The sequence below is a fragment of the Juglans regia genome, chromosome 13 (genome assembly GCF_001411555.2).
Source record: "Juglans regia cultivar Chandler chromosome 13, Walnut 2.0, whole genome shotgun sequence".
Classification (NCBI taxonomy): Eukaryota; Viridiplantae; Streptophyta; class Magnoliopsida; order Fagales; family Juglandaceae; genus Juglans; species Juglans regia.
Window position 1 is genome coordinate 10385978 of NC_049913.1, and position 13393 is coordinate 10399370.

General features: G+C 35.0%; 1 protein-coding gene across 1 annotated transcript; it reads left to right on the plus strand.

Annotated features, from left to right (window-relative positions):
* The first annotated feature begins 2735 nt into the window (after positions 1–2735).
* LOC108989420 (UDP-glycosyltransferase 89A2-like) lies at positions 2736–4570 on the plus strand. Its single transcript, XM_035684028.1, has one exon. The coding sequence runs from the start codon at positions 2999–3001 to the stop codon at positions 4424–4426; it is 1428 nt and encodes a 475-aa protein (XP_035539921.1). The 5' UTR covers positions 2736–2998; the 3' UTR covers positions 4427–4570.
* The last annotated feature ends 8823 nt before the right edge of the window (positions 4571–13393 follow it).

Sequence of the window (13393 nt, forward strand, 5' to 3'; positions counted from 1 at the left end):
ATTTTATTATTATAGTGATACATGAAACGACGTCTACAGCTACATCCGATGCAGTATGATTTTGTATTGGACCCACCATTGCCTTGGTTTGCACAATTTGTTTTTTATTTATTTTTTACATTTATAATTTTATATCATATTTTAGTATCTAATTATTTTGTGTGTATGTTTCTTAGCTTTTATATTCTCAATATACATATGCCGAATCCAAATGACCGATCTATGCTCATTTGCCTCATCTTCATCTCAAATTCTAATTGTCAAATCCCAATCTCATCTTAGTTAGTATTTTTAATTTTTTGTATTTTAATTTTTTAAATTTTTGTTTCATTTTATAACTTTATAATTCTAATTTGTTTTATTTTCTACTTATTAATATTTCAGGTTTTATAACTTATTAACTTTTACGATCTTGATTTTCAGTCTCACAGCAGTCGACACAACTCATCACTCAGTGAACTCACACCACAGCGCCATCCCAAATTGATCAAATTGAAAAGTTATGAGTTATAATTGTTAATTTACAATTAAGTATAATGTTGCTACAATATTTAATAATACAATTTGTAATATTTAATATTTTTAGAGAAGTTTGCAGTATTGTAATAGTTTAAGTTTATTAGTTCTCTAAGAGTCTTCATTTGTATAATTGTAAATTATAATTTGTAATAGCTTAGTGTCTTAGTGATGATTATTACTTAATTAGTTAATAGTTGAAATTTAGTATATAGTTAATAGTTCTATCTATATATATGTATATATTTTTTCAATTTTTAAATATATTTATTTTTTTAGTTAAATTTTGGACCCAAAATGGCCCAAAAATGAATTATGGGCCGCCCAAAAATAAATTTTGGACCATTTAGAGCATTGGTATTGAATTGACTATTTTATTTTTCAAATTTTGAAGAATATGTAACTTTTTCACTTTTAGCTAACCATTCAAAACTTAAAGTCTACATTGGATTAGTTATCACATTCTCTATAATAATAAAATATTATTATTTTTTATTTTTATATTTTTATAATTAATTTTTATTTTTTAATTAATTCTATTTTCATAACTTTCTATAATCTCCAACAATCATATTCATTGTCACTTTTACAATCCAATAAACAAAATGTTATCACACGATATCAATAATATCAAAATAATTACATCGATTTTCAATACAACCAAGCCAATTCTCACAAACATCATTACCAACTAATGCAAAATAAGAGTAATGAATAGGGTGGTAACCAACATATAAAACTATGAACATCACACCTATATTTGTGATCCAAAATAACAACCACAAAATAGCATAAGCTACAATCCCAAAAAACTACACTTAGCACTGTGGTACTTGTGTTGGCATGCTTAGCTACATTTATTGTTTAGATGGAAGTAAATTGAATCTAGTGCTATTTTGCTCATCGATAATTTATTCTCATGAACTCATTGTTTATGAACTCATGGAGAATATGAAAGACGTATACACTTGGACTTTGTCTGCGAAGGGCTCGGGCAACCAGTATTGACCACATGCCAAGTTGTTGCCCAACGGATTTTTGTATGAATAAAGGTAAGCTGGGATGAAAACCATTCTTCAAGATACAAACAAGTGCATAACGGCAAGAGGATAGTCTCAGATAATCAACTCTCTTGAACAAAACGAATACAAGCAATAATTAACACAAAGCTAGCATCCCAGCTAGCCTCGAGTGTATTGCTTTAAGATTTGAATATACATAAAAAATTCAAGGGAATTCAAACTACCCGAGACCATGTTTCAAACTTCAGGCGAATTCAACAAGCTCAGCCCACGCTCCAAATAATTCAATAAAAATTCAAGGGAATTCAAACTACCCGAGACCATGTTTCAAACTTCAGGGCAATTCAACAAGTTCAGCCCACGCTCCAAATAATTCAATAAACAGTTCGGGAAACTCAAACAACTTCAATAAAAACAAACCCAAATATCAACAAAATCAAACCCAATATCAACAAAATCAAACCCAAACAATAATATCAAGAGTAGAATCAAGACTTGGGTATCGAATCAAACCTAAACAACATCAACAAAATTAAATCCAGACAATAAAAATCAAGAGTGAAATTTCGGCTAGGGTTTTAAATCTTACCGTGTGCTTGTCGTGCTGGAGAAAAGCTACCGTTGTGCCGTGCTGGAGAGTGCCATCGCAAGAGAGAATTGTTGCCGAAGATAATGGTTGCAGAAGAAGAGAAATGGAAAAAAAATAGAAGAGAAAGAAGGAACATACGCGATAGAGGGAATAAGAGAAGAAAAAAATAAAATAAAAAAAGAGAACGAAGCGCGAGAGAGAAATAGGGAAGAAGAAAAGAAGAAACGCAGGAGAAAAAAAGGGAAGAAAGAGAAAGTATCGCGAGAGAGATAATCGAAATTAATAAACAATTCCTTTAGATTTGAAACAATTCTTTTTATCTTCGAAAAGAAAGAGCAAATTACTGTAGATCAAATTTTATTTGAAAATGACTTGGTTAATTCAATGCGGGTAAACTTTTCATAAAATTATTTAAATTTGAAAATGAAATACACTTTAAAAAAGTCAATGCAGATGCTCTTAGGACTCAGAAAAATTAATTAGGCCTTCGGCCCAGTAAAAGGTGCGGACAGATGAAAGTCCACCCCCACACCCTGGTGAACAGACGCCCGGGGGGGGGAGATACGGGGGGAGATACGGGGAAGATTTTGACACCCTATCACCATGCACGCATGGGCGGGGGAGGAGTGGCCCCGCCCCATACGGGGCAGGGGTAGCAGATTCTATGATCTATGGAAGACTTCAGTAGTCAATGACTCAATAGTGGGTGTGGGTGTTGTCGTTCTCTCCTTCCTCTCTTTATTTTCTATTTCAATTTTCTTGGATAGCCATCCACTTGACTTGAGCTGCGACCTTCACAAAGGAGAAGTGAAGAACCCATCTCTCTCTCTCTCTCTCTCTCTCTCGTGCAGTCTACATACCGACAGACACCATGTCTGCAGCGACCTCCGAACACACTCCTTGTCCAAGCAGTTCCAAGGTGCACATTCTGGTCTTTCCTTACCCAGCCCAAGGCCACATGCTCCCACTCCTTGATCTCACCCACCAACTCTCCCTCCGTGGACTTTCCATCACCATTTTGGTCACCCCTAAGAACCTCCCTACCCTCGCCCCTCTCCTCTCCGCCCACCCCTCCATTCATACCTTAATTCTCCCCTTCCCTCCCCACCCTAAACTACCCCCAGGCGTCGAGAACGTCAGGGACATCGGCATCGCCGGTAACTTACCCATCATCGGCGCCTTGGGCATGCTTTACGACCCGCTTCTCCGCTGGTTCCAGTCCCACCCTTCTCCCCCCGTCGCCATCCTCTCCGACTTCTTCCTCGGCTGGACCCTCCGCCTCGCTCAGCAGCTGCGCATCCCCAGGATCGCTTTCTTCTCGTCCGGTTCCTTTTTGGCCTCCGTCATTGACTACTGTTGGCGCAACGTACGAACCGTTCCTTCTCTATCGATTGTTCACTTTCCCGATCTTCCCCGGTCTCCGTCCTTCAAGCAGGAGCATCTGCCCTCAGTTTTCCGCAGCTACAGAGAATCCAAACCCGAGACGGAGTTCGTGAAGGATGGCATGCTCGCAAATACCTCGAGTTGGGGTTGCATCTTCAACAGCTTCGAAGACTTAGAAGGCCAGCACCTGGATCACCTCAGGACCGTCATGGGGCACCCGCGCGTCTTCGGTGTTGGCCCTTTGAGCTTAAGGGGAGTCAACGACAGAGCTGATCGGGGCAACCCGAACCCAGATTCAGATACCCATACGCTCACGTGGCTTGATGGGTGCTCCGACGGATCCGTACTTTACGTCTGCTTCGGGAGCCAGAAGCTGCTGAATAAACAGCAGATGGAGGCCTTGGCTTCGGGGCTCGAAAAGAGCGGGACCCGATTCGTCTGGGTAGTGAAAGCGGGCACGATAGAACAGGAGGCGGACGGGTACGGCGTCGTTCCGGATGGATTCGAGAAAGGCGTGGCGGGAAGGGGTTTGATAATAAAGGGATGGGCAGCGCAGGTAAAGATACTGAGTCACAGAGCAGTGGGAGGGTTTCTGAGTCACTGCGGGTGGAACTCGGTGCTGGAAGGGATAGTTGGGGGGGCGATGATCCTGGGATGGCCCATGGAGGCGGACCAGTACGTGAACGCGAGGATACTGGTGGAGGACATGGGCGTGGCGGTGAGGGCATGCGAGGGAGTGGATTCGGTGCCTGACCCGGCGGAGTTGGGAAGGGTGATTGCGGAGGCAATGAGCGGGGATAGCACTGAAAAGGCAAGGGCTAGGGTGCTGAGGGAGAAGGCGTTTAAAGCAGTGGGGGATGGAGGGAGCTCTTCCAGGGATTTCGATCGTCTTGTCAAAGAGTTAAGCCAGCTGTAGTATTTTCCTACAATATATATTTAGCTGTGTCATCCACATAAATAATCATTTCTGCGACCTATTATCTTCGTATTCTTATTCTTTCGATCGAAACCGGGCCACAAACGTGGGTCTGTCCGGTGGATATTTCGACGATGAATTGAGTTGGAAATTCAAGAAAAATTCTTGAAGAAAAAATTATAAAGATTAAATGAAATAAATTGTCTTTCTTATAAGAGTATTAATATTGATTTATGTATATGTATATGTAAAATTATCTCTTTTACATATCCACTTTGTCATTCAAGTAAAATTTTCATATTGAGTTATTCATATTTAAGACAGAATAATAATAAAATATTATTATTAATTTTTTGTTAAAATCAATGTTTTTATATATATTTGGCAATTAGCATCTACTATATACATTTGACAATATAATAATAAAAAATATAATTTTTTTATATATTATATTAAAAATATAATAAAATGAAAAAATATATATAATGTATTATAATAATAAAATGAATGTGCAAGTGAAGATTTGTGATGTTGTTGAAGGAGGGAGAAAAAGAAATGATTGTGAGAGAAGAATGAGAGATAAATAATGATTAAAATATAATTTGTAGGATGAATTGTGATTATTCAATTTTGGATAAAACCTATTCATAAGTACCTAAATATTTGGATATGCATAAGCTAATGTAAAAGATTTTAAGATCATATTATGTAAATATGACTTTACATATGTATATCCATACACCAATACTAATGTTTTAAATGATTTTGTACATCAAATAGTAAATTAATCTTAAATGTAAGATATTTATTTAATAAAATAATACGAATTGAATATAAAAATAATTTTTATGATACAAAATGTCTTATTTTAAAAATATATATATATTTTTATTTTTTTTTATAATAAAAAAAAATTATGTGAGTATTAGTAAGTAATTTAGTGCCTCTGTTTGTACTTAGTATTTTAATCTTAAAGTTGCAGACAACCCCCGAGTTTTCACTACAAAAAAATAAAATGGGAAATGAAAGTTGCAGCAAGTAATTTCATAAAATGGGAGGTGGATAAAGTAACAGTAGATATAGTCAAGGGGTGGATTTTGGTGTTGTTTATTGCCAGGTTTCGTTTGTTTTCGAAATAAAATTTGCAGTGTTTGTTTCCTTGGAAGATTGGAAGGGAAGCGTCAGCTGAGCACGTTGCTCGCAGGTTTTTTATGGCAGGGAAGAAGAGTTTGCATTTGGTAGTTGAGGACTTGGGACCTTTCGTCAGACTCACTGGGGTTATGTCTTTTCCAAAAGTTTGGAATGCTAAAGTTGAGGACTTAACAAACACTACGCAGGAATCAAACACCTGCCTTGCCATGGGGGAGTCCTAAGGAATCTGTCGTGGGTGGTTCTCCCATCATCAAAAAAATTAAAAAAAAACAAACACTTGGCAGGAATTCCCGAGTACTGGATACTTTAACAAATATATTCAAATGTAACCTGGCCACTTTAAAAATATCCAGTCTTTCAAATAGCATCAACTCTTACGAACAGCATAAAATTAAGAGGAGCACGTACTAATGACTCATTCAAGCAACAACCAGGTGATACAAAACAAGTATCAGTTTCAAATTTCCAGCAAATCCGGAAGTAACTGCTGCAATAATCAAGCCAAGTATCATGTGTGTACATCATTTCATTTATGTAATTATATTCTGTAATTGATTTGTTTTCCAGTCTTTCAATAGCTGTATATTTCCTTAGATAGAATTGTAAAGTCTATATAAGGGACATGTATTTTATCAATAAAGTGCGTGAAGTTTCCATTGTAAGTTTATGGGTGATTTACTTCTTCACAACCCTCACAGATAAGGCATCGGAAACCCAGCAAAGAAAGGCATCATGACATGCTGGCTGCTTGTCATTTACCTGAAGAGAGAAATTTGTTCCAAACTTTTTTCTAGCAAAACGATGAAATCTTTCGTTTGTCTTGAAAAAAAAAGAATTGAATACGTTGTGCATCTATAACTCACATATATTGACCATCGAAGCTTCAACATTCCTAGTTCTAAGTTAGTCCATCCAAAGGTGCTGCCAGACCTGCAAACATAAAATAAATAACTGAAAAGAAAGCAACAAAGGCTTCAGCCTAAAATCCATAGATCCAAAGAAAGAAAGTCATTGAGGACACAGCAATGGAACCCTGGGGACAGAAACTAGAAACTCCGATAGATGCTCCCAAAAAGAAGAAATTGATTAATAAGCAACTTATGAGCTACAGGGGAAAACATACATGTCCAACTGTATCAAGTCTGGCTTCAGAAGGAATGCCACGAGGCAAGTGATATATTACAGCTGCGATGTTCTTCCTTTCAAACTCTCAGAGAAAAGAGATCCCATTGAGAATGGAAAGAGGCCAGTCAGTGCCCAACAATTACAGCTGCATGTAGAATCATTTGTAATAATAAAAAAAAAAAAATAGTGCATACAAGGCTCACTTGTAAGAATCAGAGATGAAATAAGTGATCAATAAATTCTCGTAACATGCACTGTTGCAAGTTTTTCCCTTTGCAAATTGGTAAAAGCCTTGGTCTTGATTGTATGCTCCCTCCAGATCTAAGGTTCAAATTCTCATGGGTACTAACAGTTTCTAAGGGTCATTGGACTGGGAGAACTTCCCCTTGAATTAACCGATGTGCACTTGTAGAAAACTTTTTGTCGAAGGCCTATGCACCCCCAAGATTAGTCAGGACTTTGTTCTCGGACAGCCGGTGCCAATAAAAAAAAAAAGAGATTGCCTTCGAAACCTGTATGATAGGGATTGCAACAGTAGATAGCCCTACAAAGCTGGTATGTAATCAAGTTAATGTAAAATACCTCTCTACCATTCTGCCTTTGGTGCTATCCTGGTTGATTGTAGTAATGACAGCCGTATCCAGGCACAAGTTAAATCATCAAAGTATTCATTAGCTGTAAAAGGGTAAAAATGATTTATGGTCATAATTTTCCACTTGTGGTGGTTCTGGACAATGCTGTACTTGTGATATTTTGGCTTGGGTCACATTTTGTTTGCCAGTTTTCTGGATGATTTATACAATGACTTACCTTGGCAGGGTACCTTTAATTTCTGGATGATATATATATATATATAAGCATCTTAAATAACGAATAACCATTTCAAATTTAATAGTGCATTTTAAAAATGATTATGATACATATTCAAGTGTTATACCTCATATACTGACTTCCCCATCAGCCAAGAAAGCTCCTTTTGACGTTGAGATGCATGAAAATCATCATTTCCCACGGGTTAATCAGGAAGAAATTTATATTTGATCATCCTAACAAGTAATTCAAAAACAGAATCTAGGTCACCTTCCTGATGGAAAGCCTTAAGCATCACCTTACAAATTTCTGTATGAAGTCATCTGATGGTGACTTCATACAGCAAAATATTTTGCTTCATTTATTAGATAATACATTTTGCACAATCTTTTTATCACATCACTGTAATCTCTTGTTTGAGGTTTTAAAGCCCTTCTCCATCATTTGACGAAAGAATATTACACTATTGTATCCCACATGGTTTCAGTGCCCTCAAGTTGTGCAACAGACTTTTATATGTTTGTATTGATCCATGCATGTTCAGGGCATTCATCTTGGCGAGAACAAAGAGAGCATCTTGAACTGTCTCAAATCTCGAAACAGCAAATACTAGCATATTCCAAACCACAATAGTTGAATACCAGCCCCTGAAACTAGTGAAGAGCAACTCACAAAGTGAAGGTGCAGAACCAGAGCCTACAGTAATTGAATAACAGCCCCTAAAACTATTGAAGAGCAACTCACAAAGAAAAGGTGCCGAAACAAGAGCCTACCAGAAATCATAAGAAGTCTTTAAATGACAAAATTCATACCATTCTCAATGTAACTAATGTTTTACAATCAAACAAAGATGTCAGCTATAAGAAACAGAAAAATCCAATAACTTTATCTGCTAGCTCACCCCAGGCCGTACAAATTAAACATTAGCTGGTAGAAGTTTTCAATTTAGGGAAACCAAAAGAACAAGCAAGATTTTTACCGCATCAATTCCACTTGCAATTGTTGATTTTATTTTATTGATAATGTCCTTATAGTAACTACGATTTTTCTTCGTCATAAATGAGGATTTCAATAAATTCTGGAGGTTCCAGATCCTCCTTACAAAAGAAAAATGTATATCATCAAGTTCCATCACTTTATAGATTTATTTTTATATAATTTGTTTGACTAAAATATTTTTACTCTGAGAATATGATTAAAAGGCTACTAATTATAGCAAGCTCATCTAATTTGGGCTAATTTATTAATTAGTTTAAACATCAGAAAGGAAGAGAATCTGTGTGATACCAAATATTTCAGAGGAACTAAATTAATTACAAGGACGAGCTACTTCCTCTATCTGCTGTATGCAGGTTTTAGGGATGGATCATGCTACAGCTCCTGTTGCACTTAATATATTTTTTTTTATGTGTATTTTTTTAATTTATTTTTTATATAGATTTTTTTTATATTTTTAAATCTTTTTAAAAAATAAAATAAATTTAAAATATTATTAAAAAATATATCTTAAAGTAAAAAAAAAAAAATCATTAAAAAATACTTCATTAATCATGAAATATTTTTTATTCTACTTCATGATTAAAGAAGTATTTTTTAATAATATTATAATTTTTATTTTTTTTAAATATTTAAAATTATTAAAAATATCTATATAAAAAAAATTAAAAAAATACACATATAAAAAACACTAGTGCCCAACGGGAGCCCCAACGGGTATCTACCATTTTCCTTTAGGAATGCAAGCTGTCTGCAGCCAAGCATGCACATCAAGTGAATTTTTCATCTCCCCGGAAATAAGTTATAACAAAGAAAAAATAGGAATAATATAACTGCACTAACTTCATCTTCCTGTATGCAGCATATCGGGAAAAGAAGCAAATATTTATGAATAAAGAAAAATGTTATTTATATTTAAAAAAATTTATAAAAGAAATTACTTCTTCACGTATCAATTATTGATATATTAAAAATTATAAAATTTAAAATTTAAAATTTAAAATTATAAAATTTAAAATTTAAAATTTAAAATTATAAAATTTAAAATTTAAAATAAAACTGAAAAAATGAAACTTATAAATAAAAATATAATTAAGTAAAAATTATAAGCATATGTATTATTATTCATAAATAAAATAGACAGAGAAAACCAAGCTATGTTGCCAACTTCCTAGCTAGGTACGTAAAAAACAACAAAAACCTCTTCTCGTTTGATTGCATGGCCGCATATAGACGTAAAGAGTTTTGTTACGTAACTTCTACTATACTTTATAATTTATATTTTTTTATATTTTTTAAATTTTTATTTTTTTTGAGTTTATTTTTTTTAAATTATTTCAAATTTTTTACTCATTATTCATATAATAAATATTTGATAAAAGAAAAAAAAATAAAAAATAAAAATAATGTGGAGTTGGAGTGTTAAGAGATTGTAAAGATTTAATCTTATAATATATACAACTCTCTCAATAACCGTTTATCATGCATTAAAAAAAAACTTTATTTTATAATTATATAACTAATTGGTTTAAATAATTAATTACATGAGATTCTGATGCTGGTATTAATCCGGCCAACTGATATGATGATATATGGGAGTAGTACTACACGAGCTGGCAGCTGCTTCATGCATTTTATTCATAATTCATATTATATTATATTATGGTGATCGATCAGTTCCTATAATATTTAATAACCAATCATTTTACAAATTGAAAGTGGGAAATTAGGAGGATGTTGGAATAGTAGTTCATTGCTTTGACTTTCGTGCACTACTGTTTGACTTGGGTCTGAACTAGATCGTCTCTATAAAGCTCAACATCTGCTTTCATATTTATTTTCTCTTCCGCCTTTTGAAGCTGATCAGCAACGTCAGACATACATGCCCTCTGAAGAAGATTAAGAAGGGCAAGATATATATAATGGAGCCTATGAAGTTTGTATGCCTTTTGCTAGTACTTATTAGCAGTACTACTACTGCACGGCTCTCCTTGGCACATCCATCCCAAGGTACGTATTAATTACCTTCTTTGTAATTGTCCATATTGGTTTTAATCCATTGATGTAATTGTAGTGAAAAGTTTGGCTAATTGGAGTATTGTAACATCAATCTGTTATTCTAAGGGGTGTGATCATCAAACGGTATATCTCTTGAAATGATATTTTTTAACATGGTGATAGTTCTCATAAGGATTGATGTTTAAGGAAGTGTCAATGGACACAACCTTTTGATTTAGTCAAAAAATTGTGTCACTTTTTAATATTGTGACCTTTGAGTTAACATTAGTTTACCAATAATTGTGCATTTTCACAATAGGATGTGTCACTCCTTAAGGTTGTGACCTTTGGGTTACCATTAGTTAACCAATGGATGTGCCATTTGCCAACCGGTGCATGATGGCCTATAAATAGGAGTTATTGGTGCACAAATTAGATCATTCAATTCCCTTTGTTCATCACCAACTTGTGGGACAAATATCCTTACCGGAGTGTCACCATATTCTCATGATTTCACTTCCATTTGTTATTTATTTCTCTACAGAGGTATCAAGAGTCAGGTTATGTCAGATGGAATCTTATCACGCATTGCGAAGACGATAAATAGGCAAGTGTTTGGTTTGGCAACCACACTTACATATTTTAATCATCTTCGTTTGTTTGAAATTTTGAGAGAAAAACTTTTTCAGATTACGGTGGGAGGTCTAGAGTACACTGGTAATCCTCAAAATATTGTGAATTGTTATTATTTTGAAGAAAATTATTGGCATTATTTTACACAAAGAAATAGTGAATTAAATAGCTCATTTGCACACACTGTCACTATTTCGGCCAGTTGCCGGAGCCCTTCACCGCCGCCAAACTTCATGGACCTTGGGAGCACGTTGGAGTCTTCGTCGCCGGCCACCATCTGGTCAGACAGAAGTGAAGACAAGACCTTCACAATCTCTAGAACGCCCCAACGAGAGGTTGAAGACAACCCAGGACGAAACGGTACCGTTTCGTCTAACGGTCACCAAATTCAAAATTTTGGTGGACTAAACGACAATGTCATTCAGCTAAGGGAGGATAAAACGGGCAAAAACGACATTGTCATTTTGCCCAATTCTAAAGAAAAGTTTCTGGAGCCGAGCCACCAAGTCGTTCTCTGAGCCGAGATTCAAGCTGATTCCTGAGCCGAGCCGTGAACGGAAGTGTTGACCGAGCTGTTGACCAAGCCGTCGACTTTCGGTTTTCTCCAAAACCCGATTTGAACCGGCTGAACCGGTTTACTCGGTTTCCTGAACCGGTTCGTGGCAGATTTGCTCAATTGGGCCGTTCGAGATCATTCCAAGTCCAATTTGGCCCGTTCTAAAGCCGTTGTGCTCCAAATTTCAAGCCAAAATATTATAAAGCACCTGTTGGTCAAAATTATCACCAAAAATTCTTTGAAAAAATGTGAAACATCAAGGAAAGGTCGTGGATATCCTCGATCGGGGCATCACATTCATTATTCTCCTTATATAAAATATAATAGGAGAATTTCTAGGCTGCCACCTTGGATTAAATCCAAGGATTATTATTACTATTAAGTTTGTAATAGTTTTAATTTTTTCACAATTGAACTATTGTATTTAAATAGTACACATTTATTATTTCTACATTGTTCTTGTTAATTAATTTTTAAGGTTTATTATTCATGGCACCAAAGAAAAATATTGATCCCTCAGAGATAGAAAAATAAAATGGAAGAAATTTTCGGGTCTGGAAAAGGCATATAACTTTTCTTCTAACCCATGAAAAGACCTTATATACATTAATAACACCAAAGCCATGTGAAGAAATTGTAGAAAATGATAAAAGTGAAAGTTTGAGCTGCATTTCAAATAAAGATAAATGGATAGAACACAATGCATGGACAAAAACTTTAATTTTGCATTGCATGAGTGATCATATTATTCCTTTATTTGAAGACTATGGAACTGCTAAAGAAATTATGGATGCAGTTGAAGCAAAGTATGGTTTAAGGTCGGATATTTATATACAGTTATTATTGGATAAGTATAACCGGACTTGTATGAAAAAAAATTATGATATTGGTGATCATGTACTTCAAATGGAGTTAATGGCAAAAAAATTACATGATGCCAGTCATCCTCTCACAGACAAAATGCAAGTCACAACCATACTAAATAGTCTTCCTTCATCTTGGGATCACATTATTACTTCTTTAACACACAGTGTAAATGAAGTAACAATGATATCGCTTCCAGTACTTTTAGTACTTGAAGCAGAAATGATGAAAAGAAGGAATAAAGATGGTGAATCATCCAATTTATTGATGGCTCAGGACAAACGTTCTACACAGAATAAGATGAAGTCAAAACAGTTTAAGAAAAAGAAGTGGTTAAAAATGAAACAAAATAAACAATTTTCTGGAAACTGTTTTAAATGTGAAAAGAATGGTCATTACAAATCACAATATCCTAACAAAGGAAAAGCACAAGAAAGTAAGAAAATTGTGATGACAATCTCAGAAGTAATGCTAGTGGAACCAGCGACAAATTCATGGTGGGTTGACTCTACAGCAACAGGACATATATGTAGGAACAAAGATATGTTTGTTAAACTTGAAGATAAACAAACAGGAGAGCACAGAGTGTATATGGGCAACAATACATATTGCGATGTCTTGGGACAAGGTACATGTAAGTTCAAAGTGAATGGTTCCGTTACTTTACTTAGTGATGTTCTATATGTACCTAGTATTCGTATGAATTTAGTATCAGTGCATGTACTAGATCAGGAAGGCTACACAGTTGAGTTTAAATCTGGAACCGTTGTAATAAGTAATGGCAATATATCAGTGAAAGGAGTGAAAGATCACAATATGTATGTACTGAATGT

Coding starts and splice junctions, on each gene's coding strand:
- LOC108989420 (XM_035684028.1), top strand. CDS start 2,999: ATGTCTGCAGCGACCTCCGAACACACTCCTTGTCCAAGCAGTTCCAAG.